Below are 27,848 nucleotides of genomic sequence, written 5' to 3' on the forward strand. Positions count from 1 at the left end.
CTGTTGAACGGCTGTTTCAGAACATGCAATTGTTATTATAAAGATCTCTGTTACTGAGGGAATGACATTGCAAAAACTATTAGGTCATCTGCACTAATACTAAAAAAAAAGTTACTTTCAGTAGGTTACCAATCCTCAGAGTCAGAAGTCAGTGGTTCCAGTAATAAGACACAAAAACAAAAGAAGGTAGAAAGATTAAATAATTGGGTAGAAACTGAAGAATTGATACGTTAAATTAGTATAAACACTTCAGAGACTGGTAGGCTACTTAGCAAAAAAGAGAAAAGGGTCTTTGCATAAACAAAAATGGAGCAAAACTATATATGGTACAAGCAGTTAGAATATATAAATACGTTAACAGAGAAGGAGAATGTTGCCATTGCAGGTAAGATAACGATAGACGAAATATTGGTACCTGCATTGTTTGCAAACATTGGAACGTGGAATGTTGTAAAGGAAAACGAAATGAAATAGTTAGAGGGCATTCAGCACAAGATTATTCAGGGAATATTTGAACAAGTTGCAACTACACTTTGCTTGGTAGCAATAGCTGAAACAGGCATGGGGCCAATAGAGAATACAATTGTGTATAAAAAGTTATTTTTCATATGGTATATTACACTAGATGATAAACGGCTAGTTAGATAGTGGAATACAAGATACGGGAACCATATTCGGAATGTTATGAAAAATGTCATTTTAGGTATATGCAAAAAGTATGATATTGAATTTTTGGAAGTAATAAATAATCAAAAGTAAGAACTTGAAGAAATTAAAGGTAAATTGTTAAATGAAATTAAAAGAAAAATAGAGGGAAATATCAGTAATAACAAATATGAGGTTTGTAATATTTAATGGAAGATTACATATTTGATCTTAACACAGAGGAAGATTGAACACGTTAGACTTGGAAGAAAATCATAAAATATGAATGAAAACAATAGGTTTTGTGAGGTGCGTAGAGTTGTAGATGAAAAAGCAGAGCATTTATTTAGCAGTAAATAATTGAGGATATTTGGAAGCAGTACCATAGAATTAAGGAAATTAGAGTTGCAAACCAAAGAATTTGTCCGATATATTAAACAGGCTTCGAAGGATAAAACTAAAAGTAAGCGAGTTATTCTGTCTGCGCAGGAGGTAACTAATGGCAATGATTTTTTTTTTCTTTTGCAGATTGCAGAGCTTTGCGCCCACACATCTAGCAGTGTGCCCATATTCATATTGTGGACTGAGCGACGAGGAACCTGGAAGCTCTTCCATCAAAACTAGAATTACATTTTTACGTAGTAGTTATATGCCAAGTTGCTGAAGAACTATTTCATAATAGTAGTGGAGAGAAGAAGACATTGATGCTGCATTAAACAGGGAAGGAAATAGGCAGTGACATTTTAGGATTCACCATATACAACCTAAGAACAGCAACAGAAATAAATTGGGGCCCTGCTGCAAAGAAAATACTCTGTCAACTAGTAGTTGGACTAAAATAAGACAGAAATTGTATAACTGATGTGGAGAAAAAGACAAGATAATCTAAAAGAAACAAAAAATCATATCTAAAATAAGAAAAAAATTGCATAACTGATGTGGAGAAAAAGACAAAATAATTTAAAAGAAAGATAAACTCATAAAAGTGCATCGCGAGATAACTAAAGGCGCCGTTGCATAGGATATGCCTCGACCCAAGGTCCTTTAAAGGACCTTGCCTCGACCCTGAACCTTCAACTATTCACGGACAATAACACTGACAGCAGTTACATAACATTTAACCGGTTGTTACAAACACTGTGTAAACCTGTGAAGTGAGTGACAAGGAACCTGGAGTATAAACAGAAAAAATAAGGAAAAGTAGAAACTTAGTCTTTATTTTATGAGTGGTTTATGGTATAATAGTGAAACATCGATCAAGCTAACAAGCTCGTACGAGGGAGCCGTTTAAGAGACAATTTCTGACTGTTACTAATACTATCATGGCATCGTGAATTTGTGACAAGTTTTGTTCCGGTGGCCACAAAATTTATAAGGAAATTATTAATTTGATAAAAGCAATATGTTTATAAAAACCATCATCACTCCGAAATTAGCCGTAAATTGTAACAAGTTATGGCACAGGCAACTGTCAAACTCGTTGTTTGTACGGAAAAGGAGTTCTCTCGAACCCCATAGATGTTTTTCGTGCACTCCGTTTAGATATTGTGAAGGGGGCAAAGACCCCCCAATAGAGGGCAAAAGAGAACTAACTGCTGATAGAGAAAAGATAAAAGGCCCTATATATAAAACTAGATATGAGAATCCAATTTCTAGAACTGTTGGGATTCTTGGGGACGATTTGAAGGAGTATTTTGGTCTGCAGTCCAGAAGGGTGAGAAGGATTGTAGCGACGACAGAAAGAATTTTCAGTGACAAGAAAACGGAAAATGTTGAAAGAACTAAACCTATAGATCATGAATATAAAGCGAAATCGGTGTGGCCAGGTACTTGTGATGTATTGATAATAGGAGCGGGAGCTATGGGGTCTTCCATTGCCTACCATCTGCAAGAGCGTGCGTTGCAAGGCCTTCGCGTCGTGGTTGTGGAACAGGACTATTCTGTAAGTTGACGAGAAATATTGGTATATATATTTCTAAAACTATTCATTTCCAACAGGAACGAGTGTCATTTTCGAAGAGAACGGATTTTTTTTCTATAGAATAAAGTAGTTTTCTCCCTAGGTTACATTACCCTGTAATACAGTACAATAATACCGAAATATTTCCTTTTACATCTGGTGTGTAGCTTGGGCACACATGCAAATCATTTCTTCATATTGTGAGTGTACTTTGAGGCTAGAATTTAATAAATTTAAAAATTTGGTGGAGCCTTTGTATATCAGCGGCCAGTTCCTCACGAGTTGATTAAAAATGGACATCAACTAACCTAAACGTTCCCCCCTAACCTAACCTACAAGCCGTGTCCTTAGCTACTTTCCTAATGGGGGGCTGGTGCCCCCTTGTGACCCCCCTTACACTGCCATATTCTAAGTTAGACATAATAATACATACAGGTGGCCGCTATCATACATAAACTCCAATTTGGTAATTTTCTATATAAAAACAACATCGCTTATGGGTTTATGAAATGGGAAAATGGTTTAATTATAGGTGTTTTGAACATTTTTCATATTGATTACTTGTTGAAATCTATAGTTTTTGAGTTATGCCGGGTCAACTACCATAACTGAAAAACTATAGTTTTGCGCTAGATATCATAAATTACATTCCAAACGCCTTAAAATATGCTGAATACCAGTCTAATTGTATATTTAGATTAACTTTTTTAAACTGTTGTGTCCGCCAGTCATCATCATAAAGAAAAATTGGGTAATATTACAGTAGAGTCCCACCCAGTGCCATTAAGTTTGCCAGTACTTTTTTCGCGAGCGCACAGTGGAGCAAAAACCAATAGAATTTGGTAATATTTTGATAGAGCCAGAGGGTTTTGTGCCGCCGTGCGCTCTCTTAAAAATAAAAACTTTAAGCTCCTATGTACTAGCAAGTGGTAATGGCGCTGGGTAGGACTCTACCGTAATGATACCAAAAACTGTCATCGTAATAATAAAAAGTCACTGTAATCAAACCCAAGAAATAGTAATGAAAAAAGTCAAAACACTGGAGCTTTTGTTTGCCAGGACTTCGTGATGCATAAATAACGTGACTTGCCATCTTATTTTCTATGGTGTCATTTGTAACAGTGTTCATTCTATTATAAGTACATCCCTACTTAATTGAGCTAGTGATTTATTGGTCTTTGCTCTGCCATATGCTCTCTTCAATCTCGATTAAACATTATCTCATTGCTCCTATGTGCTGGCAAGCAGAACATTTTTTGCTACGTGCAGTAACCCTGTGGGCTAATGTTTTGGCGTTAACCATTAATTATACAAACTTAGAATTTGATTACCTCAGTAATTATTGCTAAGTGATTCATTTTTATGGAATTAAACGAATGTACTAGTAATGGTTTATTGAAATATGCTGATTAAAATAATTTGGGAAAAATTGTGTTTATGTAAAATAAAACCTAAAAATCTATAGAGCATATTGAATAATGGTATTCACGAGATTGTTAGTCTCTTAACTGAAGCATTGACCTGTATATATCTATCATAAGCTACCATAAACATCATGAGTAACCAAAATTGTCAGAATAGCATTTGTACGTTGGATCACAGTTCAAAAATGCATTAAAATGTCAAACTCCACCTTATAATATTATGATATACCCAACGTACTACAAACTACCATAGGATAAGTGCCAGTTAGGCTACTATTAGAGAATCCTATTGTCTAGTAATGTCAAATTGAATCCAAACCTAAGCTGTTCCCACTTGATTATAGTAAGTGGTTGCATGTACATATATAATATTTGATTTATAGCCAAAAACATGAACTATGTATTTTTCCAACTGGTTACCTAATTTTTTATTCATTTGCGACCATTGTTATTAGCCGAAGTTCAACTAATTTTAATGTCACAATGGAATGAAAGTACTGTCCAGATATTTCAGATTCTAAGAAAGTTTTGGGGTACTCAGCATATAAGATATTTTCTTATAAAGTGCAGTAAATATGGGATAGTTTGAGTTCTTCCCAAATACATGAACCATATATTTTTCATACTCGCTATCTTGTGTTTTATCCATTACTGACCATGAAAAGTGGGCCTAAGCCATCCATTTATGAGTTTGCCTACCCTCCATATAGAAACAATTATGGAGGATCCAAGTGGGAAATTTGAGGTTTTGGATGGGGGAAACACCAAAAGCAAGGTAGTTGATGCTATAGCAATCGTCATAAATGCATAATAGTGCAAACACAAATAACCAGTTGTAAAAATATATGGTTCATGTAATTGACGTGAAATTAAAGTTTGTTCCTACATGAATACAAACTGTTAATGAGGTGTCAATAACCAACTTGCTGTTGCGATTCGGCATCTGGCAAGCACTGCCTCTCTCCTTCTTGGGCTCTTGTCCCTAGGACTTTCTGCTTCCACTGCAAATGTTCGCCCATTTGAAGACTGGGGTTGTGTCACTTGCTCGAGTGTATCCTTAGCATATTCTCCCTCTGGGAGGAATGTGTACTCTAAGCCGCTTGCCTCTCAGTGCAAAAGAAGGCACCCCTGCTTTCCCTTTGAGCGCTCTGACCCTTCTGTGCTTTTCAGCGAACACAACCGCAAGCACCAGTTGTAGTCCTCACTATGTGGCCTATCTGACCAGGTTTTAAAGGGTGCTCATGAATGGAAGAGGCAAGGGACAGTGACATTACCCTAGAGACTGACCATACATATACATGATCAGTGCCCAAGCCCCCTCTCCACCTAAGCTAGGACCAAGGAGGGCCAGGCAATGGCTGCTGATGACTCGGCAGATAGACTTATAGGCTCCCCCAAACTCCTCATCCTTAGCTCACAGGGATGGTGAGGTTGCAGCGACCAAAGGAACTAACAAGTTTGAGCAGGACTCAAACCCCGGTCTGGCGATCACCAGTTGAGGACGTTGCTACATAGGCCACCACAACTCAGGAAAGCTAGTAAATTCGTTTGCCTGATCGCTCTAGCTCTTCGGAGTTCCCTGGAGATTATACTCCTCTCCAGGAAGTACATTACCTGTACTTTCAGATCTCAGTTACAAAGGACTCCCTTGAGGCTGGTAAGTTATGCATGATCATCATACCTCTGCTCATCAGAGAGAGAAAGTACTACACAGTACAAGAAGCCAACCTTTCTCCTTTACCTTTAAATACTACAGTTTTGCCCTTGACCCAATGAACAGCTACGAATCAATCAATGATTTTTTTTTTAGCGTCATATGCCCTGAATATGGAGAGAACGGCAATGGCGACCCTCCAGTCTTCATCCTGCATGAACCACTGGTTAGGTCGGTTGGCTATTTACCCACCCCTGAAGATTTGTCCAGTCCCGATAAGCATAGGATATTCAAAAACATTGTCTTGACAGGCGCCAGGGCGATGGAATTCCTTATCCTTAACGCAGCGAACCAGTGGGCCAACTGGATTCTGAAAAGACGTGATGCCGTCATCTCCAGATTCTAGGGGCAGGTTCCTCACAGAGAAATTCTTTACTTTCATAACGCCTCTGTTAAGAATCTATCATTTTTCCCTCTAAAAGATGTCGAGGCAATGGTTGAGAAGTGTGGGAAGGCAAGTCAAGACTCCCTTCTCCACCGAGCCGTAACATCCCAGCAACCTGTGACTAAGGCTCCGGTTTTACAGGAAGCCTCACCTGTAGTGTGACAGACTAATAAGTCTTCTCAAGATGGTTCCCGACCTGTCCAATTCACGGCAAATGCCAGAACCCGTAGAAGGCTCCCTTAAGGTAAGAAAGAACAGGGCAAGGGAGTAGAGGAGCTAAGCAAGGACAATGCCACCATTAGGTGCGTTCCCCCCGCAATACCACCATTGGGAGAATGCCTAAGTTCCAGGTGGAAGAGATGGCAGTTTTGCTGGATGGAATATTGGACATTAAGTGTCCTGCATTCAGGTTATCTTGTCCCATTCACCAACACACTCCCTCCCCTCATTCATCTATCCCAATGAGGTCAATGTCCTTGGCACAGATCATTAAAGGACGTAGACCTTCAGGCAGAGTTCAAGACTATGATCGAGTAGGGCACTCTCTAGGAGGTCTGCGATGGGTCTCCAGGCTTCCACAGTTGACTCTTTGTTGCCAAGGCATCTTAGAGGCTGGAGAACGGTCATAGGCCTCTTGCCCTTAAACGGGTTTGTTGTTCAGACCCCGCTCAAGATGAAGGCCCCAGCTATGGTCAGACAGGCAATAAATCGCTAGAGTTCATGATCACAATAGACCTCAAGGATGCATACTTCCTGATCCCAGTCCATACCACTTCCTGGAAGTACCTCCGATTCGTAGCGGCAGACAAGTTACTGTATATCTGTTCAAGGTACTGTGTTTCGGGCTGTTTTGTATTCATATAGGAACAAATAACAAATTTGGAAGTAATTTGTATTTTTCATAATTATACAAATTATCCATAGCCTACCACATAAGTCCCATCTGCAATCCAAGCACTTGCAGTGCTTCCCGCTGCCGACTGGTAACAACCGGTCGGTTGTTGACAAATCATTAAAAGTTTTAAAAGTCGTATTCCAGCTTCGCTGGTATCCTACCTTTATGTAAAGAACTTGGGTTTGTATAGTTAGGAAGATTACAAATTACTTCCAAAATTTGTCATATCATACAGTAATTAGGCCTACCTATGATTCATATCATGTCAATCAGATGGTTTTTGCTCTGCATTGGCTCGCTTCATTCGCGAATAAACATAATCTCCCTGCTCCTCAAATCCAGGCAAGTGGTACATGGAGGTGCTGCACACACCATCTACATGTGTCGCTATAATTTTTATCACATCCCTCAAATGGTTTTTACTCCACCGTGGCTCGCTTCACTCGCAAATTAATATTGTCTCGCTGCTCCTCTATTCTGGCAAGCGGTACATGGAAGAGCTGTGCACACCAATCATGTGGGTCACTATTTCAAGAATATTTTTTGCTTTCAGCTGAGCAACAAGTGTTTTCAACATAATCAAGTTCCGAAATAGATGAAATTACAGTAAATTTTTAAATAGATTCAACTTCCCTTTTGAACATGTTTCCTTCTGACTGTAGTCATGCTAGAACTGAAAGAAAATTACTCTTATAAATAAAACATCCAGGAACTTGTACATAAATATTTGGAAGCTCTTAATTAGTTAAAAAAGCGAAGTAATGATTATGCCATACAAAAACAGAACAGGTGGTAAAAGCGGATGCAATCAGTGTATGCTCAGTAACCCACCACATTTACCAAAGTAAACAATGGAAATGGTGTTTACATTGTAATCAATAGATACATAAGAAGTTATGCCCCAGCTACCATTAGTCTTACAGAGAAAAACACCAAACCAAACTAGCCAGCACTCATCATCTCTTATAGTGAATTCCAGTTTTGCTAAAAATTAATGTATCCTTTATTAACCTAAAATGCACAATACTGTATTTGCAGATGTAAGACTCACTAACTGTCCTAATTCCTTCTTTTTGTAATTTCAGTATAAAAGAGCTTCAACGGTACTTTCAGTTGGAGGAATTCGTCAACAGTTTAGCATTCCAGAAAATATCCATCTCTCCTTGTATGGTATGGAGTTTTTGAGAAATGCTCCTAAGAATTTGGCTGTCGAAGGAGCAGATACTCCTGAAATGCACTTCAATCCTGCTGGATACTTAACCTTAGCTTCAGAGGAAGGGGTCGAGAATTTGAAAAGCAATTTTGAAATTCAAAAGTATGTGTAGTCTCTATTTTTGTTATTTACTAGTTTTAATTACTAGTAGTTTGTTTGGTGCGATCTTTGTGGATTTTGATTTAAATGCTTAGTTAGAATCTAATAAGAATATAGTGAATGGTATATTGGATTATAATGGTTAGATTTAAGAAAGTAATTGATAAAATAGAAAACGAAAAAATAATTACTGAAGCAGAAGCAGAGATTGATAATACCTGAGGTCTGCTACAAACTCCAGAGCACTTACGTATCAGAGGTAATAAGTAATCATACCGACGTGTACAAATAATTTGAAAAAAAATTTATACTATAGAAAATACGATAATTTAAACTGAGAAAATTTCCCAATGAAGTGAAAACTACAATGAAAAGAGAGAGAGAGAGAGAGAGAGAGGAGAGAGAGAGAGAGAGAGAGAGAGAGAGAGAGAGAGAGAGAGAGAGAGAGAGAGAGAGAGAGAGAGAGAGAGAGGGGAGGGGGGTGTTCTGAATATGTATTTTTCAGTATTTGTGTATACGAATAATAAACATCATTTACGAATGCAAATTTTTTGTTTGAACTTTTCTGACATGCATTAGGAAACAGATAAAATAATGTTGACTTGTTTTGGGTCCTTCATAGATGAAATTAATTATTGTCAAGGTATATTTCAAAATTAAAAGTTGCTCAGCAAATACCCTGCTCCTTTTTTCATTGTATGTCAAACCAGGTATTTTCTGGCAAAACTTGATTTGAGGGCAAGCCCATAATTTGCACACTAACTTTGAGAGAATGGGATATGTTTTGCAATACAGTCTCCACCAAGTCAAGGGGTCTTCAATCACATTAATGTGGTTTTCTTAGTGTTAATTATCGATGATTTGATCGTTTAATAGATTAAATCGGAATAATTCTCCTTTTCACTGCATTCATTTAAAAATGTTGAAATAAGCCTATAGTTCAATGTTTGATGGAAAAAAAATATTTGGTAAGCAACAAGTAAATGCAAATGTGAATGCGAATCCTAAAAAAATGTGAATATTCGCTATTGCGATTGCAAACACAAATATTCAGACCATCTCTAGACTGACTATTGTCACTCATGGCATTGTATTTACTCGTGCAAAGGCATATATCTATGCACTGGACGTGGTCATGCATAGAGTAGCCCATAGATTTTGATGTAGTTGTACATCATACATATACCATGGCACCTCCCCCAATTTTGGGGGGTAGCCGACATCAACAAAGAAACAAAAACAAAATAGGGACCTCTACTCTCTACGTTCCTCGCAGCCTAACAAGGGACTCAACCGAGTTCAGCTGGTACTGCTAGGGTGTCACAGCCCACCCTCCCACATTATCCACCACAGATGAAGCTTCATAATGCTGAATCCCCTACTGCTGCTACCTCCGCGGTCATCTAAGGCATCGGAGGCAGCATCAGGGCCTACCGGAACTGTGTCACAATCGCTCGCCATTCATTCCTATTTCTAGCACGCTCTCTTGCCTCGCTCACATCTATCCTCCTATCACCCAGAGCTTCCTTCACTCCATCAATCCACCCAAACCTTGGCCTTCCTCTAGTACTTCTCCCATCAACTCTTGCATTCATCACCTTCTTTAGCAGACATCCATTTTCCAGTCTCTCAACATGGCCAAACCACCTCAACACATTCATATCCACTCTAGCTGCTAACTCATTTCTTACACCCGTTCTCACTCTCACCACTTCGTTCCTAACCCTATCTACTCGAGATACACCAGCCATACTCCTTAGACACTTCATCTCAAACACATTCAATTTCTGTCTCTCCATCACTTTCATTCCCCACAACTCCGATCCATACATCACAGTTGGTACAATCACTTTCTCATATAGAACTCTCTTTACATTCATGCCCAACCATTTATTTTTTACTACTCCCTTAACTGCCCGCAACACTTTGCAACCTTCATTCACTCTCTGACGTACATCTGCTTCCACTCCACCATTTGCTGCAACAACAGACCCCAAGTACTTAAACTGATCCACCTCCACAAGTAACTCCATTCAACATGACATTCAACCTTGCACCACCTTCCCTTCTCATACATCTCATAACCTTAATCTTACCCACATTAACTCTCAACTTCCTTCTCTCACACACTCTTCCAAATTCTGTCACTAATCGTCCAAGCTTCTCTTCTGTGTCTGCAACCAGTACAGTATCATCCGCAAACAACAACTGATTTACCTCCCATTCATGGTCATTCTCGTCTACCAGTTTTAATCCTCGTCCAAGCACTCGAGCATTCACCTCTCTCACCACTCCATCAACATACAAGTTAAACAACCACGGCGCCATCACACATCCCTGTCTCAGCCCCTCTCTCACCGGAAACCAATCACTCACTTCATTTCCTATCCTAACACATGCTTTACTACCTTTGTAGAAACTTTTCACTGCTTGCAACAACCTTCCACCAACTCCATATAACCTCATCACATTCCACATTGCTTCCCTATCAACTCTATCATACGCTTTCTCCAGATCCATAAACGCAACATACACCTCCTTACCTTTTGCTAAATATTTCTCGCATATAATTGTATAATGTAGATTAAAAATTTTTACTGTTTGAAGATTTATTACCTTGTACAGTATATCATTTACTGATTTAGGGCCAATACTGTAATTACTGTATGGTTGTCAGAGGTGTATAAAACTTTTTTACTAAGTTTAATATTGAATGTGATTTATTAAATGGCTATATGAATGGCAGTGCAGGAATAGTAAGGTGTGGATAGTTCATATACATATCTTTAGCCTCTTCAATCTGTTACAATATTGTGCAGAGTAAATAAGAAATAAAAGTGGAAGTAAGAGAGACAGTCAGAGGAGAATTATTAATAACTATGAATAGGACGAATTAATGCCTCATAAAAATTTTATTTATCGGTTGAATCCAATATACAATACAGTATATGATTAAAAGGGTAAAGGTGAAACAAGGTTTTTTCTTTTATTGCAGAGATGTTGGTGCCAAGGTAGAATTTATGAGTGCAGGAAGATTAAAGAAAAGATTTCCCTGGATTAATACGGAAGGAATTGCTGCGGGTGTAATGGGTCTCGAAAATGAAGGATGGTAAGAAAGAAAGCAATGGAATGTGTGTCACGGTCTATTTCTAAAGATTTTTTAATTACCAAGTATCCTGGGATTGTTGGTACAGTATTCAAATTTGGATATGAGATAAAACTCCAGCTGCATCCCATTCTATTTCTGTTCAGGAATTATACTTATTTTATATACCAATCATTACATATTTCTATTGGTGTTTATTTATATTGCTGTCTGCACATACTGTATTCTATAGAAACAGCCATGTGTAAGGACAATAAGCTTTAAGGTGGAAACTCATTCTCTATTCAAATTTTACTTACATAAATTAAAACTGTTTTTTTTTTAGAAATTGTTGTTACAAAAAAGAAGACATCTTATAGTTTAAAAAGGAATTATTTTAGCCTTGTCTATTTTAGTGAAAGTTTGAACGAATTAGAATAACAGAAAAGTTGTAATAACGTATATTTTTCAATATTTAACTTAGCCGGTGATTATATAGCTGCAACTCTGTTGCTCGACAGACAACTCTACGGTAAAAACTCGCCAGCGATCGCTACACAGGTTGCGGGTGTGCCCAACAGCGCCATCTGTCGACCAGATACCCAGTTCTCAATGTAAACAAAGACTCAATTTTCTCTCTGTCGAGGTGTCGACAAGACGTACTTACTCGCTGTTGCTAAACTGGAGTTTTTTCACATCTAATTGGTGAAGTACTTTATTCTAGTTTTGAGCTTTCGCTGTGCAGGGTTTCTCTTCACACAAATCTTTGAACTCTTTTTGATAACGGATTCTTTGTTGATGACTTTTTGATAGTTTTTTGAATTTCCCTTTGACCAATTCAAAATGGCTGACCCTTCACAAGTCCCCAAATTTAGGAAGTGCAATGCTAGGGACTGTTCAAGGCGTCTTCCGAAGGCTTCTATCGACCCTCACACTGTTTGTTCCAATTGTCGGGATAAAACCTGTCAATTGGAAGATCGGTGTGAGGAGTGCGTTGGCCTTTCGGAATTCGATTTTATCGAATTTCAAAAGTATACACGTAGGCTAGAGAGAGATAGAGTTAGGAGAAGTTCTTCTCGTTCTATTGATATATCCTCTCCCCATGCCCCACAACCTATTCCTTCCCCTGTAGTGGTTGCTCCTAACCCCCCTCCTGGCACTCAGGAACCATCGATGGCTGATATGATGCGTGCCATCCAGGCTCTGGGTGAGAGAGTTGAGTCCCTTGCTAGTGACCGTAATCAGCTCATGGCGGATGTGAAGAAGCTTAAGTGCAAAAGTGCAGTGGGAAGTGCTAAAGTGCCGAGTGATAGTGTTGTGGATAGTGTTGCGCTTGAGGGTTCGTTTGTTCGTGCCTGTCGTCCTCCTAGTCCGGGACCTCTTGCAAGCTCCCAAGTCCAGGGGAGAAGCAATGTCGTACGACAAATGGGTTCGAGAGGCTTTAATCAGCGAACAGACGTTCCCTCCGTGGTATCGGGCGTATCTACCCAAGATCGCTCCTACCTAACTAAGACGAGAGAGCCCATTTATACCTCGTCTTCGGAAGGTGTTTCTCGCAAGAAACCTTGGACCAAGGTCTCACGACCGTTAAAACGCAAGTCGGTCCCTTCAGCGCAAGTCCAACGGCCCGGTTGTAGCCACTGGGTCAGTTCGGACTCGCTGCCGTCATCCGATGACTGCTCACCGCCTAAGAGAGGCAAAGCGGTACCGCTTCGGACAGTAACACCGTCTGTCGCCGCACCTGCTCCCGTAGACCCTAAGTGGTCTCTACTGCAAGACATGCAGTCTAAACTGACGTCTCTTATGCAGGACTTTCGTGCGGAGAAGGTTGCTGCCGCACCAGCTAGTGCAGTACCTAGCCTACAACCTTCCACACGATCGGTTGTGCGTCTTGTGGACGCTGAGGTAACCTTCTCACGCACACCAGTTGAGAGAGTTCCTCCACCCATGCGTTCCAGTGTGATCTGCCAGCCGCATGTTGACGTTAAGCGACGCACGGAGGTTGCCGTTGACGTTCTGGAGGTTCAACAACCGTCAGAGTTGCTTTGTTTTGACGCGGTGCGTCAACCTCCGCAACCCAGTGTGGTTTCCACTGCGCACCCACATCAGTCCAGACAGTCTGGAGTAGACGCTGTGCGTCCCCGCGCTGCCATGGTTGTTGCCAGCTCACAGACTGGGCAGCAGTTCCATGACGTTGCGTCCGGCTCAGTCACGCATGCACCCGTGCTACCGGACTCAGCGAACCAGCCGTTACCCACTCCGTTGCCGTTTCCTCAACAGTTGTCGGATGAGGAACTTTCTGATGATGATGTTGCTGCACACATAGATGAACCACAATCAGATTTGGACGAGCCTAAGTCTACTCAACCCTCTTTGGACTTTAGAAAAGTTTTGGCCATTTTCAAAGAGTTGTTTCCGGACCAGTTTGTTTCTGTGGCTCCTCGTTCTCCGCCGTCAGAGTTTGTGTTAGGCATGCCGTCTACCACTCCTGCCTTTACTAGACTCGTCCTCGCACGCTCGTCCAAGAGAGCTTTGCGGGTGATAGGAGAATGGTTGCAGTCCAAGAAGAGTTTAGGGAAGACAGCCTTTGCGTTTCCCCCTGCTAGACTCTCTTCTAGATCGAGCGTCTGGTATGCCACGGGAGAAGTTCTCGGCTTGGGAGTTCCTGCCTCTGCCCAGGGCGACTTCTCAAGTCTTGTAGACTCTCCCCGCCGCCTTGCCATGAGACGCTCAAAGATATGTTGGTCATCTTCGGACCTGGACCACCTTTTGAAAGGTATCTTTAGGGCCTTCGAAGTTTTTAACTTCTTAGACTGGTGTCTAGGAGCCCTAAGCAGAAAGATCTCTCCGACAGAGAAAGAGACTTCCTTGCTCATTATGTCCTACATGGACAAGGCCGTACGTGATGGGTCTAATGAGCTTGCTGCATCATTTGTGTCCGGAGTCCTTAAAAAGCGTGAAAACCTATGCTCATTCCTTTCAGCTGGAGTTACACAGTGCCAGAGATCTGAGCTTCTCTTTGCTCCTCTTTCCAAGTGCCTTTTTCCAGAAGCCCTGATTAAGGAAATAGCCGCTTCATTGGTGCAGAAGGACACTCACGATCTTGTTGCGTCCTCCGCTCGCAAAGTTCCCCCTTTGCCTACCTTGTCAGCTAGACCAAGGATGGACACTCCAGCGTCCCGTTTTATTCCGCCCTTTCGTGGCAGAGCCTCCAGCAGAGGAGGTGCTCGTGCCGAAGGGAAACGAGGAAAGAAGAAAGGATCCAAGTCCTATAAGGGCAGAGTCTGACTGCCCGCATCTTCAGACAGCAGTGGGAGCCAGACTCAAGAACTTCTGGCAGACCTGGGAGAAGAGAGGCGCAGATGCACAATCTGTGAAGTTGCTCAGAGAGGGGTACAAGATCCCTTTTGTACGGAAACCCCCTCTAGCAACGTCTCCCATCGATCTCTCTCCCAGGTACAGAGAGGAAGACAAGAGACGAGCCTTGAAACGGGAAGTGTCTCTTTTACTAGAGAAGGGAGCGGTGGTCAAAGTCTCGGACCTTCAATCTCCGGGATTCTACAACCGACTCTTCTTGGTGTCAAAGAAGACAGGAGGGTGGAGGCCGGTGCTAGACGTCAGTGCTCTGAATGTCTTTGTCACAAAGCAGACGTTCTCCATGGAGACAACAAAGTCAGTCTTAGCAGCGGTCAGAAGGGAAGACTGGATGGTCTCTTTAGACCTAAGGGACGCCTACTTCCACGTCCCCATCCACCCGGACTCCCAACCTTTTCTGAGATTCGTTTTCGAAAAGGTTGTCTACCAGTTTCAAGCCCTGTGCTTTGGCCTAAGCACAGCTCCTCTTGTGTTTACGAGGCTGATGAGGAATGTAGCCAAATTCCTTCATTTATCGGACATCCGAGCCTCCCTCTATTTGGACGACTGGCTTCTCAGAGCTTCTTCCAGTCGTCGCTGTCTGAAGGATCTAAAGTGGACTCTAGATCTGACCAAGGAATTGGGTCTCCTTGTCAATATGGAAAAGTCACAACTGGTCCCATCCCAAACTATTGTGTATTTAGGGATGGAGATTCACAGTCTAGCTTTTCGGGCTTTTCCGTCGGCCCCCAGAATAAGCCAAGCCCAGTTATGCATCCAGAACATGCTGAAGAAGGAACAATGCTCAGTCAGGAAGTGGATGAGTCTGGTAGGGACGCTATCATCCCTGGAACAATTTGGGTCATTAGGAAGACTACACCTCCGTCCTCTTCAATACCATCTAGCTTTTCACTGGAAAAAGGACAAGACGCTAGAAGCGGTCTCGATCCCCATTTCCGAAAAGATGAAGTCTTGCCTGACTTGGTGGAAGGACAGTATCAACCTAAGAGAGGGTCTTCCCCTGGCTGTTCAGACTCCCAACCACGTTCTCTTCTCGGACGCATCGGACGTAGGCTGGGGCGCGACATTAGACGGTCGGGAATGTTCGGGACTGTGGAACTCGAGTCAAAGGATCATGCATATCAACTGCAAGGAGCTGCTGGCAGTACATCTGGCCTTGAAAAGCTTCAGGTCTCTCCTTCGAGGCAAAGTGGTGGAAGTGAACTCGGACAACACCACTGCCTTGGCGTACATCTCCAAGCAAGGAGGGACCCACTCACTGACTGACGTTGTACGAGATCGCAAGGGACCTGCTCATCTGGTCAAAAGGTCAAAACATATCACTAGTAACGAGGTTCATCCAAGGCAACTTGAATGTCATGGCAGATTGTCTCAGTCGGAAAGGGCAAGTAATTCCAACAGAATGGACCCTCCACAAGGATGTATGCAAGAGACTTTGGGCCACTTGGGGCCAACCAACCATAGATCTCTTTGCAACCTCGATGACCAAGAGGCTCCCAATATGTTGCTCACCAGTCCCGGACCCAGCAGCAATACATATAGATGCCTTTCTCCTAGATTGGTCGCATCTAGATCTATACGCATTCCCACCGTTCAAGATTGTCAACAAGGTACTGCAGAAGTTCGCCTCTCACGAAGGGACAAGGTTGACGCTAGTTGCTCCCCTCTGGCCCGCGAGAGAATGGTTCACCGAGGTACTTCAATGGCTAGTAGACGTTCCCAGAAGTCTTCCTCTAAGGGTGGACCTTCTACGTCAGCCACACGTAAAGAAGGTACTGTACACCAAAGCCTCCACGCTCTTCGTCTGACTGCCTTCAGACTATCGAAAGACTCTCGAGAGCTAGAGGCTTTTCGAAGGAGGCAGCCAGTGCGATTGCTAGAGCAAGGAGAACATCCACCCTTAGAGTCTACCAATCGAAGTGGGAAGTCTTCCGAAACTGGTGCAAGTCAGTATCTGTATCCTCGACCAGTACCTCTGTAGCTCAAATAGCTGACTTTCTCTTATACCTGAGAAAAGGACGATCACTTTCAGCTCCCACTATCAAGGGCTACAGAAGCATGTTGGCATCGGTCTTCCGGCATAGAGGCTTAGATCTTTCCAACAATAAAGATCTTCAGGACCTCCTTAAGTCTTTTGAGACCACGAAGGAGCGTCGTTTGGTTACACCTGGTTGGAATTTAGACGTGGTACTAAGATTCCTCATGTCAGACAGGTTTGAGCCGCTACAATCAGCCTCCCTGAAAGATCTCACCTTAAAGACACTTTTCCTGATATGCTTAGCCACAGCTAAAAGAGTCAGTGAGATTCATGCCTTCAGCAAGAACATCGGATTTTCGTCAGAAAAAGCTACATGTTCGCTACAACTTGGTTTTCTAGCCAAAAATGAGCTGCCTTCTCGACCTTGGCCGAAATCGTTCGATATTCCCAGCTTATCGAATATGGTAGGCAATGAACTAGAAAGAGTCTTATGCCCTGTGAGAGCTCTTAAGTTCTATTTAAAGCGAACTAAACCTTTACGAGGCCAATCTGAAGCTTTATGGTGTTCAGTTAAGAAACCATCCTTGCCTATGTCAAAGAATGCTTTATCCTACTTTATCAGACTGTTAATACGAGAAGCTCATTCACATCTGAGTGAGGAAGACCAAGCATTGCTTAAGGTGAGGACACACGAAGTTAGAGCTGTCGCAACTTCCGTGGCCTTTAAGCAAAATAGATCTCTGCGAAGTATAATGGACGCAACCTATTGGAGAAGCAAGTCAGTGTTTGCGTCTTTTTATCTAAAGGATGTCCAGTCTCTTTACGAGGACTGCTACACACTGGGACCATTCGTAGCAGCGAGTGCAGTAGTGGGTGAGGGCTCAACCACTACAATTCCCTAATTCCATACCCTTTTAATCTTTCTCTTGAAATGTTTTTATTGTTGTTTTTTGGGTTGTCCGGAAGGCTAAGAAGCCTTTCGCATCCTGGTTGATTTGGCGGGTGGTCAAAGTCATTTCTTGAGAGCGCCTAGATTAGGGGTTTTGATGAGGTCCTGTTGTATGGGTTGCAACCCTTGATACTTCAGATCCTAGGGGTCGATTAGCATCCTAGGAGGATCGCGAGGCTCCGTAAGGAAGACGTACTTAAAAGGCAGAGTAATTGTTCAAGTCGACTTCCTTACCAGGTACCTATTTATTTTGTTTTTGTTATTTTGATAACTTCTAAAATGAAATAAAAACTCTTAGCTCATAAAAGTGTAAACATATATTGCTGGTCTCTACCCACCCCCCTGGGTGTGAATCAGCTATATAATCACCGGCTAAGTTAAATATTGAAAAATGTTATTTTGATTATAAAATAAATTTTTGAATATACTTACCCGGTGATTATAAATTAAATGACCCTCCCTTCCTCCCCAATAGAGACGCAGTGGGACGAGGAGAAAATTGAGTGTTTGTTTACATTGAGAACTGGGTATCTGGTCGACAGATGGCGCTGTTGGGCACACCCGCAACCTGTGTAGCGATCGCTGGCGAGTTTTTACCGTAGAGTTGTCTGTCGAGCAACAGAGTTGCAGCTATATAATCACCGGGTAAGTATATTCAAAAATTTATTTTATAATCAAAATAACATTTTAAACAATTTCAACAGCTTATCCAGATCAAGCCTGTGATACTCGTATTTTACAGGAGTCGTGTTTGTTTATATAAGAAAAATACAAATCACTTTAAGAAAATTATAATCTTTCTCTAGAAATGAGTTTGAGGTACTTAAGTGTACAGTGCTTGTTTCCATTAAATTGGTAATGTTTTTTATTTGATTAAGGTTGAATTAATTTTAAAAAACTACCAAAAGTGGGTATTGTGACATGTAACAGTGAAGTAGATTTTGAAAAGATAGGAGAAAGACTTTTAGGGTGAGAGGGGACATTTTGTGGATTGACAGGTTTGCAGTCCATGAAAACTTATCCTTATTGAAGTATGTTTATCAAAAGTAACATCATAACTTGTAATTTTTTATTGTGACCTGTAAACTGAATAAAAAAAAAAAAGAAAAACATTGGATGATTCTCGTAAATTTTGCTTGTAGGACTGTTTGTCGTAATCTACAGTCTTCTTCTTTGTCTACATCTTTTCCCACTTCTATGTGGGGTCAATGTTTATGGTCAGCTTTCCCCATCTACCTCTGTCCCACACCTCATCACTGGTTAATCCCTTTGATTGAAGGTCATCCTTGATACAGTCCATCCACCTTCGCTTTGGTCTCCCTCTCCTTGTTCCCTGTACCTCTATTTCCATCACTCTCCTCCCAATATACTGTTCATCTCTTCTCATGACATGACCATACCACCTCAGTCTACTTTCTTGGATCTTATCTGATAGTTTTCTAACTCCTGTGGTACCCGTAATTACCTCATTCCGTATCTCTTCTCGACACCCCACACATCCATCTCAACATTCTCATCTCTGCCACATCCATCTTCTTCTCTTCTATCTTCTTTATTGCCCACGTCCCCGCTCCATACATCATTGCCGGTCTCATAACTGTCCTGTGTACTTTACCTTTCAACTTAACCCCTATTTTCCTGTTGCATAGTACTGTACATCAGGTTTTGTTTGCAAAATTAATTTACATCCTGATTTTAGTTTATAGTGCAATTGAAACTTTACCCTAATGATGTTGATGATGTTTATATCTTGACAGGTTTGACCCTTGGAGTTTCTTGTCCTGTTTACGAAGGAAGGCTGTTTCTCTTGGCACGGAATTTGTGAATGGAAAGGTTACAGGACTGGGCAGTAACATTCTTGATGATATTGTGACAGAAGGCATTGGAAACGTAAGCATAAGGAACATCAGAAAAGCCGAGGTAATAATAATACATGATTCAGAAATACCTTTATTTATTTCCTCATAAGAACATATCATGATGTTGCTGGTAGGTTAAAGACAAAAGGTGTTTAAAGGTATGAAGTTTCTCACTGAGAATGGCTCATTTTTAAAAGGAAACCTTTAGAACATGTTAAGAACTTTTCAAAATTTTTATTGAAAGTTAAAATGTATGAAATTATTACACCACAGGAGTAATGTAATGTTAAATTTTCTTGAATTGTTTTTTGTTGCACATGGAAATCTTACAGTTCAGAAGTAATTAAGAGTAAACTATAGATCCTGTATCGTGGTTCTTGACTTTCATTTTCTCATGTCAAAGTCTTTTTATAAGTGAAAATAAAAATTTGTAGAATGACTTGGACAAGTCCTCTTGTCATTTGAATAAAAGTGTTAATTTTCAGAAACCTGTATTTAGATATGAAGGTAGTAATTATTCCCTCCCTGCAATATCAGAAGATTCAGTGTTATAGCTTATCTTCTACTTTTTGAAGTTACTGCTGTATCTTGCAAGGATATTTCATCTTGCCCAAAGATTAAAAAATAAATTACTAGCCTCCTGGCTAGTATAGTGGTTAAGTGTTTGCCTAGCATTCGTGTGGCGGCAGACCAATCCCAGCCTGGGACCGTGAGCTTAAGCTGTTTACTGGGGAGTCTGTATCTTGCAAGGATATTTCATCTTGCCCAAAGATTAAAAAATAAATTACTAGCCTCCTGGCTAGTATAGTGGTAAAGTATTTGCCTAGCATTCGCGTGGCGGCAGACCAATCCCAGCCTGGGACCGTGAGCTTAAGCTGTTTACTGGGGAGGCTACTGCTATGGTTGGGCACCACAGTGGGGGGTTGGGCTTGTCCAGCTGACGAGCATCTATTCTCATGAAACTCGAACTGAAACCAGACACCTTTTAACTTTTAAAATTCCAAGTGATTTTTATTGTTTTGTGCGTGCACAGAGAAGGGAATTAAACAAGGTGAATTTTAGGTATATGCACCTGAATACTGAATATCCATTGCAGGTCACTCTACCAGATGGTGAAAAGCGAGAAATAGAATGTGCAATAGTTGTACTTGCTGCCGGTGCTTGGTCTGGAGAAGTTGGTAAATTACTTGGAATTGGACAAGGCAATGGAATAATGGGAATACCCATACCCATTGAACCTAGGTAGGTGGTTGTCCTTAAACTTCTCAAGTCATTGTTAAAGTGAAAACATAATTCTAAATATCTATAAATGTGAAACAAAACTTTTATCATGATTACTGATGTAATAATTATGTTAATTGACTCTCCAGACTTCAGATACATGAAAATTAGGCTTACAATGTAAGATTGTACAGGAATAAATTAAATTAAGCCAATCTTGGAAATTAAAAGCACAAATGTTAGGACTATAGATGTTGGAAAGGAATTTGGCTTTTACTTTGTTTCATGAGACTTCATGTACACTATAGGGGAAATAGTACTGAATTGAGATCACGGTTGTCTTGAAAAGCATATTGATTTTGTCTGTCTATTATTTTTTACCTCCCATTCCAGAAAGCGTTACGTTTATTGTATTCATGCTCCGGATGGCCCTGGGTTAGATTGCCCCTTAGTAATCAATCCTAACAACTCTTACTTCCGGAGAGAAGGTTTAGGTGGCATGTACCTGTGTGGGCAGTCACCCAAGGACCATGAGGAACCACCCATAAATGATTTGGAAGTGGATGAGGATTATTTTCAGAACTGTGTATGGCCAGCAATTGCCCATCGAGTCCCAGCATTTGAAAATGCAAAGGTATCTGAATTATGTTTTTAGTAAGATAAGTATACATGGGTAAGAGTGGCAAATGGAAGAGTAGTAGAAAGGGCATTAATGGATTATGTGTTGATAACTAAAAGAATGTTTGGAAGATTGAAAGACGTGCACGTGTTTAGGGGTATGGCTAACGGTATGTCTGATCATTTTTTGGTGGAAGGAAAATTAGTTGTAGCAAAAGAGTGGGGGAATAGAGTAGGTGGATGTAAAAGGAAGCTAGTGAGGGTTGAAGAGCTAATAAAACTGGGGGTAAAAAGTAAATATCAGGAAAGGTTGAAAATGGCATATGACGAGGTGAGAGTAAGAGAAACTGGTAATTTACAGGAGTGGAAGTTAGCAAAAGAAAATTTTGTTGGGATTGCAAGTGATGTATGTGGCAAGAAGGTTGTTGGAGGCAGCATGAGGAAGGGCAGTGAATGGTGGAATGAAGGAGTGAAGGTAAAAGTGGAAGAGAAAAAGAGGGCTTTTGAAGAATGGCTGCAGTGTAATAGTATAGAGAAGTATGAAAAATATAGAGAGAAAAATGTGGAAGTAAAGCGCAAGGTACATGAGGCAAAGAGGGCAGCTGACCTGAGGTGGGGTCAGGGACTGGGTCATTCATATGAAGAGAATAAGAAGAAGTTTTGGAAAGAAGTGAAGAGAGTAAGGAAGGCCGGCGCAAGAATTGAAGAGACAGTGAAAGATGGAAATGGAAGGTTGTTAAAAGGAGAGGAGGCAAGGAAAAGGTGGGCGGAATATTTTGAAAGTTTGCTGAATGTTGAGGATAATAGGGAGGCAGATATAATTGCTGTTCCAGGTGTTGAGGTGCCAGTGATGGGAGATGAGAATGAGAGAGAGATTACAATAGAGGAAGTGAGGAGAGCACTAGATGAAACGAGAGTAGGAAAAGCATCTGGTATGGATGGTGTGAAAGCTGAGATGTTGAAGGAAGGGGGTGTGACTGTACTTGAATGGTTGGTGAGATTGTTTAATATGTGTTTTGTGTTGTCAATGGTACCAGTAGATTGGGTTTGTGCATGTATTGTACCACTATATAAGGGTAAGGGAGATGTGCATGAGTGTTGTAATTCAAGAGGTATTAGTTTGTTGAGTGTAGTTGGAAAAGTGTATGGTAGAGTACTGATTAATAAGATTAAGGATAAAACAGAGAATGCAATCTTGGAAGTACAGGGTGGTTTTAGAAGAGGTAGGGGTTGTATGAATCAGATTTTTACAGTTAGGCAGATATGCGAGAAATATTTAGCAAAAGGTAAGGAGGTGTATGTTGCGTTTATGGATCTGGAGAAAGCATATGATAGAGTTGATAGGGAAGCAATGTGGAATGTGATGAGGTTATATGGAGTTGGTGGAAGGTTGTTGCAAGCAGTGAAAAGTTTCTACAAAGGTAGTAAAGCATGTGTTAGAATAGGAAATGAAGTGAGCGATTGGTTTCCGGTGAGAGTGGGGCTGAGACAGGGATGTGTGATGTCGCCGTGGTTGTTTAACTTGTATGTTGATGGAGTGGTGAGAGAGGTGAATGCTCGAGTGCTTGGACGAGGATTAAAACTGGTAGGCGAGAATGATCATGAATGGGAGGTAAATCAGTTGTTGTTTGCGGATGATACTGTACTGGTAGCAGACACAGAAAAGCTTGACCGACTAGTGACAGAATTTGGAAGGGTGTGTGAGAGAAGGAAGTTGAGAGTTAATGTGGGTAAGAGTAAGGTTATGAGATGTACGAGAAGGGAAGGTGGTGCAAGGTTGAATGTCATGTTGAATGGAGAGTTACTTGAGGAGGTGGATCAGTTCAAGTACTTGGGGTCTGTTGTTGCAGCAAATGGTGGAGTGGAAGCAGATGTACGTCAGAGAGTGAATGAAGGTTGCAAAGTGTTGGGGGCAGTTAAGGGAGTAGTAAAAAATAGAGGGTTGGGCATGAATGTAAAGAGAGTTCTATATGAGAAAGTGATTGTACCAACTGTGATGTATGGATCGGAGTTGTGGGGAATGAAAGTGATGGAGAGACAGAAATTGAATGTGTTTGAGATGAAGTGTCTGAGGAGTATGGCTGGTGTATCTCGAGTAGATAGGGTTAGGAACGAAGTGGTGAGAGTGAGAACGGGTGTAAAAAATGAGTTAGCGGCTAGAGTGGATATGAATGTGTTGAGGTGGTTTGGCCATGTTGAGAGAATGGAAAATGGCTGTCTGCTAAAGAAGGTGATGAATGCAAGAGTTGATGGGAGAAGTACAAGAGGAAGGCCAAGGTTTGGGTGGATGGATGGTGTGAAGAAAGCTCTGGGTGATAGGAGGATAGATGTGAGAGAGGCAAGAGAGCGTGCTAGAAATAGGAATGAATGGCGAGCGATTGTGACGCAGTTCCGGTAGGCCCTGCTGCTTCCTCTGGTGCCTTAGATGACCGCGAAGGTAGCAGCAGTAGGGGATTCAGCAGTATGAAGCTTCATCTGTGGTGGAAAATGTGGGAGGTTGGGCTGTGGCACCCTAGCAGTACCAGCTGAACTCGGCTGAGTCCCTGGTTAGGCTGGAGGAACGTAGAGAGTAGAGGTCCCCTTTTTTGTTTTGTTTCTTTGTTGATGTCGGCTACCCCCCAAAATTTGGGGAAGTGCCTTTGGTATATGGAGTAAGATATTTTTAAAGATAGATCACATACAAAGTTCATATACATTTTTAAGACAAATAATTTACTTCATTTTTACTGCCTTATTTCAAGTGAACTTTCCTTGATATATATACATAATTTTAAAGAAGTATGCCTAAGAAAATTTTATAAAGTTTTTACTGATAATTTGGCTGTTTGAATCTTATGTTTTATCTAAAATTATCAACAGTAAAAATCTCTCTACTTGGTAATGCTTTTTTTAAATTAACAATTTAACTGTTCTATGAGTTTTAGAGATTGGTAATTTAGTTCATTCCTTGTAAAGCTTCCAGAAGATAAAATGGAATACAAACTAAAAAAAAAATTTTGAACGCCTATGGTAAGTAATATCATGCAAAGGCTAATGACCCCATATCAGACAATAAAAGTGGTCTATAATTCTTATTATTGAAGAGGGTTCTTGAGTACCTGGAAGATGTCTCGGTAGAGAACTTTTCGTGCCTTTTATTTCAAAAGAAGTACAGGGTCATTACTTCATAGCTTCATGGTTTTCAGGATACTTTTTGGGCTGAGAATCTTGCCAGATTCTCAGAATGCAAGATTCTCAGAATTGTCCCAAGAGGAATATTGTACCCAATACTTAGAAGAATAAGATTTTTGTGTCTTTTAGTAGGAGACTACTTTGGAACCAGTAGGCATTGCCTGTACTTGACTAGTCCTACAATTATCTGTCATTCCTGAACTCCTAAGCATTGAAATGAGATGCTCTAGTTCACAGCTTGGACAACTGGTAGATGTTTGCTTTCTTCCTGCATGAAATACAAATCAACATATTTGGTTTTCAGTGCAAGTTGGAACGGCCATTGAAATTATTTAATGAGGTTGTTAAACGAAAGGTTTTTTTCAGCTACAAGCTAGTACGGACGTCTTGCTTTGCGCTCTGCACAAACTTTTTCCTTTTCTTTTTCTTATAGGAAGTGAATCCTGGCAGTTATTTTCAATTGTAATGGATGTCAAGCACTTATCGGAAAAGGTGGCCGTTGCAATTAGTTTATGAGCAACCCAGCTGTAGATCAACACTTTCTCAGTTTATCTTATGGGGGTACTGTATGATTGTTCTCAATCATCCCCATTCGCTGAGTGCAGATTGTGGCCTCCTGTGCAGTGGCATGCACTCTCTCCAAGAAGGCATTGGAGAAGTCTCCTCACTGAGTGCAATTGATGCCACCGTCCCTGTGCATACGCCCTTGATGTGGTCCCCAACGAGCATGTGTCAGCGGACTCCTTCTCTTGTTGCTGAGAGTAGGGGGATGCCTGTCTTGCCATTGGGCAACTTAGCAGAGACAATGGGGACAAACCGTGGGTAGTGAATGTCTTTTAGGATGGTTGCTACCCTTTCAGGAACATTGGCCACTCGTATCTCACTTACTGATAGTGTTTTTATCTGATCCTCCAAGATCACTGAAAGCCCTGGCTTGTGAACAGCAATTTAAAAGATCTTGGACGGAAACATGCTTGAAGTCATTAAAGATATTGGGCTTCCGCAGTTGGCATTTTCTAGTGGAGAAGTTAACTGGAGGCTGGTCATTGACCTCTCCGAAGAAGTTTGTTCTACAAACATTGTTCAGGATGGAAACAGTACGGTCTGTTGAAGGAGACTACATGCTTTCAGTGGACCTGAAGGATGCACACTTTAAATTACCTGTGCATCAGTCTTTTCGAAAGTACTTCCGCTTCTCCCTCTGCATCATGATGTACCAGTTCAAGACTCTGTGCTTCAGAATATGTATGGCTTCCCAAGTGTTCACGGGTTTTCACCCTGGTAGCATCTTTGGCCCACTTGCAAGGGATATGTCTGCTGATGTATCTCAACATTTGTCTGATCCTACCCTCCTCAGAGAGAGATAGTAGCTACAATATAGAGACTGGCTTCTCTCATTTTTTCACAATATGAGGATTCTGATAAACTGGGAGAAATGAAATTTCATACCCAAGCAAAAGTTGAAGTATTTTGGCATGCTGATAAACACGTCAACAGCGAGATTCTTTCTTTCAGATGATCACATCAGTAAGGTTAAGACGGTTGCATGAACATTTCTGTCTGAGGCAGAAGTACCAGCTCAGTGCTGGCAGTCTTCTTGGCCAACTTTTTTCACTAGAGAAGCTTTCCACACAGGTGTCTGTAATGGTGCTTCAAAGATCACTGGTCAGCTGCTAGGGATCCCCCTTTCTGTCCTGTTCCGGTGGAACAGTAATTTCCTGCCCGGTGGAACAGTAATTTCCTGCCCTCTACAAATTTTCACACACTACCGATGAGTCAACTTTTCGACAATAGATTTGATGAAAGCACTAGCAGAATTTGTTTACCATAGATACTAATGTTTGTTTATTCTAAATCAGTGATTTCATTTGATATACTAAAAGACTGAAACCTGGTGTAGATGTGAATCCTTTTAAACACGGTCACTTCTCCCATCCTATTCTCCTTTTTCTTAAGACAGTTACACTCAGTATTGGTAACCCCTAGTGCATATTTAGCTGTTGATTAGACAATGCACCAACTTACCTATAGTACCATGACCTTTTTTTAGAGGTTAAAAGTGCAATAATATGAATGCAGATGGTTGGTATTAAATTAATGCACCTTAAACAGTGCTCTGAAGCAACCAATTCACCATACTGTGATTTTATAAAGCTTGCCATTTTGTATTATATATTTTGGCTTAAGTCTTCAGTAAAAATTTTTTTTTTTTCAAAATGTTGAAGTACTTTGACACATTCTTAAATCAGTTGCAGAGTTCATGGGCCGGATACTACGACTACAACACCTTTGACCAGAATGGTATAATTGGACTTCATCCAATGTTTTCCAACCTGTTTCTTGCTTCAGGCTTCAGTGGACACGGTAAGTCGTATTTCATTAATACTGTAAATGCAATTCATTAAATTGCAGCACAAGGGCTAAGTGCTTGGATTCTTATAGTTTACCTGAAAAGTCTAGTAGCCTGTAAACAAATACTGCAAGCTTTCATAATCCCATGTGAAAGTATTTAACAAGTGCTTTTCTTTGCAAATAATAGAATTAGATATCATATTGTTGATGCAGGTTGGATGTTTACAGTCCATATATGTAATAGTTTGCATGGCTGAGCATCCACAGTTCTCTTTTGGATATACTGTAGTCATAAAATGGCTTAAGACTAGTGAGCCACTTAAAATTTCTCACTGTTATATTTTTAGCTATAAATAAACTTTAGCAATGAACAATGATAATCCATAAAAAAAAATTGCATACATTTATAGGTATACAGCAAGCAGCTGGAGTTGGACGAGCAATAATGGAGTGCATTCTTCATGGAGAGTTTACAACAATAAATTTAGAACGATTTGCATTTGAAAGAATTCTCATGCAAGAACCTCTATTTGAACGTTATATTGTGTGAAGCCCAAGAAATATATTTCAACTATTTAAAGATGTAACAAATTTCTTTTTCTAATTGTTTCTTTTATATATAATTTAATTCACTTAGACATGACTGTATTTGCTTTATTTAGAGAAACTAGTCGAATTCTGAGATACTAGAATGTAATTTTGTTATGAACTTAGATACATTTTTTCAATAATTGTTTTAAAGCCATCAAGAATTGCCCAGTTTATCTTGTTTCTTTACAAAGGTTTTTGTAAATTATGTACAGATCTGCATTGTTGTTTGACATATAGTGTACATAGATCTTTCCGAAATAAAATTTTCGGAAAACGTTAAAATTGTTTAAATTCTCAGTTGTATATTTGAATGT

The 27,848-nt window shown here is 40.6% G+C and overlaps 1 protein-coding gene across 1 annotated transcript; it reads left to right on the plus strand.

The window, feature by feature from the left end:
• The first annotated feature begins 1,841 nt into the window (after positions 1 to 1,841).
• On the plus strand, positions 1,842 to 27,756 carry LOC137652419 (FAD-dependent oxidoreductase domain-containing protein 1-like). Its single transcript, XM_068385816.1, has 8 exons — positions 1,842 to 2,587; positions 8,109 to 8,338; positions 11,331 to 11,444; positions 19,480 to 19,642; positions 20,678 to 20,823; positions 21,196 to 21,436; positions 26,841 to 26,955; positions 27,354 to 27,756. The coding sequence occupies exons 1-8, from the start codon at positions 2,048 to 2,050 to the stop codon at positions 27,491 to 27,493; spliced, it is 1,689 nt and encodes a 562-aa protein (XP_068241917.1). The 5' UTR covers positions 1,842 to 2,047; the 3' UTR covers positions 27,494 to 27,756.
• The last annotated feature ends 92 nt before the right edge of the window (positions 27,757 to 27,848 follow it).

Source organism: Palaemon carinicauda, chromosome 13 (genome assembly GCF_036898095.1).
Source record: "Palaemon carinicauda isolate YSFRI2023 chromosome 13, ASM3689809v2, whole genome shotgun sequence".
In the NCBI taxonomy this organism is placed as follows: domain Eukaryota; kingdom Metazoa; phylum Arthropoda; class Malacostraca; order Decapoda; family Palaemonidae; genus Palaemon; species Palaemon carinicauda.

What these genes read in the sequence shown, in the direction of transcription:
- LOC137652419 (XM_068385816.1), top strand. Translation starts at nt 2,048, where the DNA reads ATGTTTATAAAAACCATCATCACTCCGAAATTAGCCGTAAATTGTAAC. An exon ending in GGAACATCAGAAAAGCCGAG is followed by an intron (nt 19,643 to 20,677) that starts GTAATAATAATA and finishes TATCCATTGCAG; the next exon opens with GTCACTCTACCAGATGGTGA. An exon ending in CCCATACCCATTGAACCTAG is followed by an intron (nt 20,824 to 21,195) that starts GTAGGTGGTTGT and finishes CTCCCATTCCAG; the next exon opens with AAAGCGTTACGTTTATTGTA.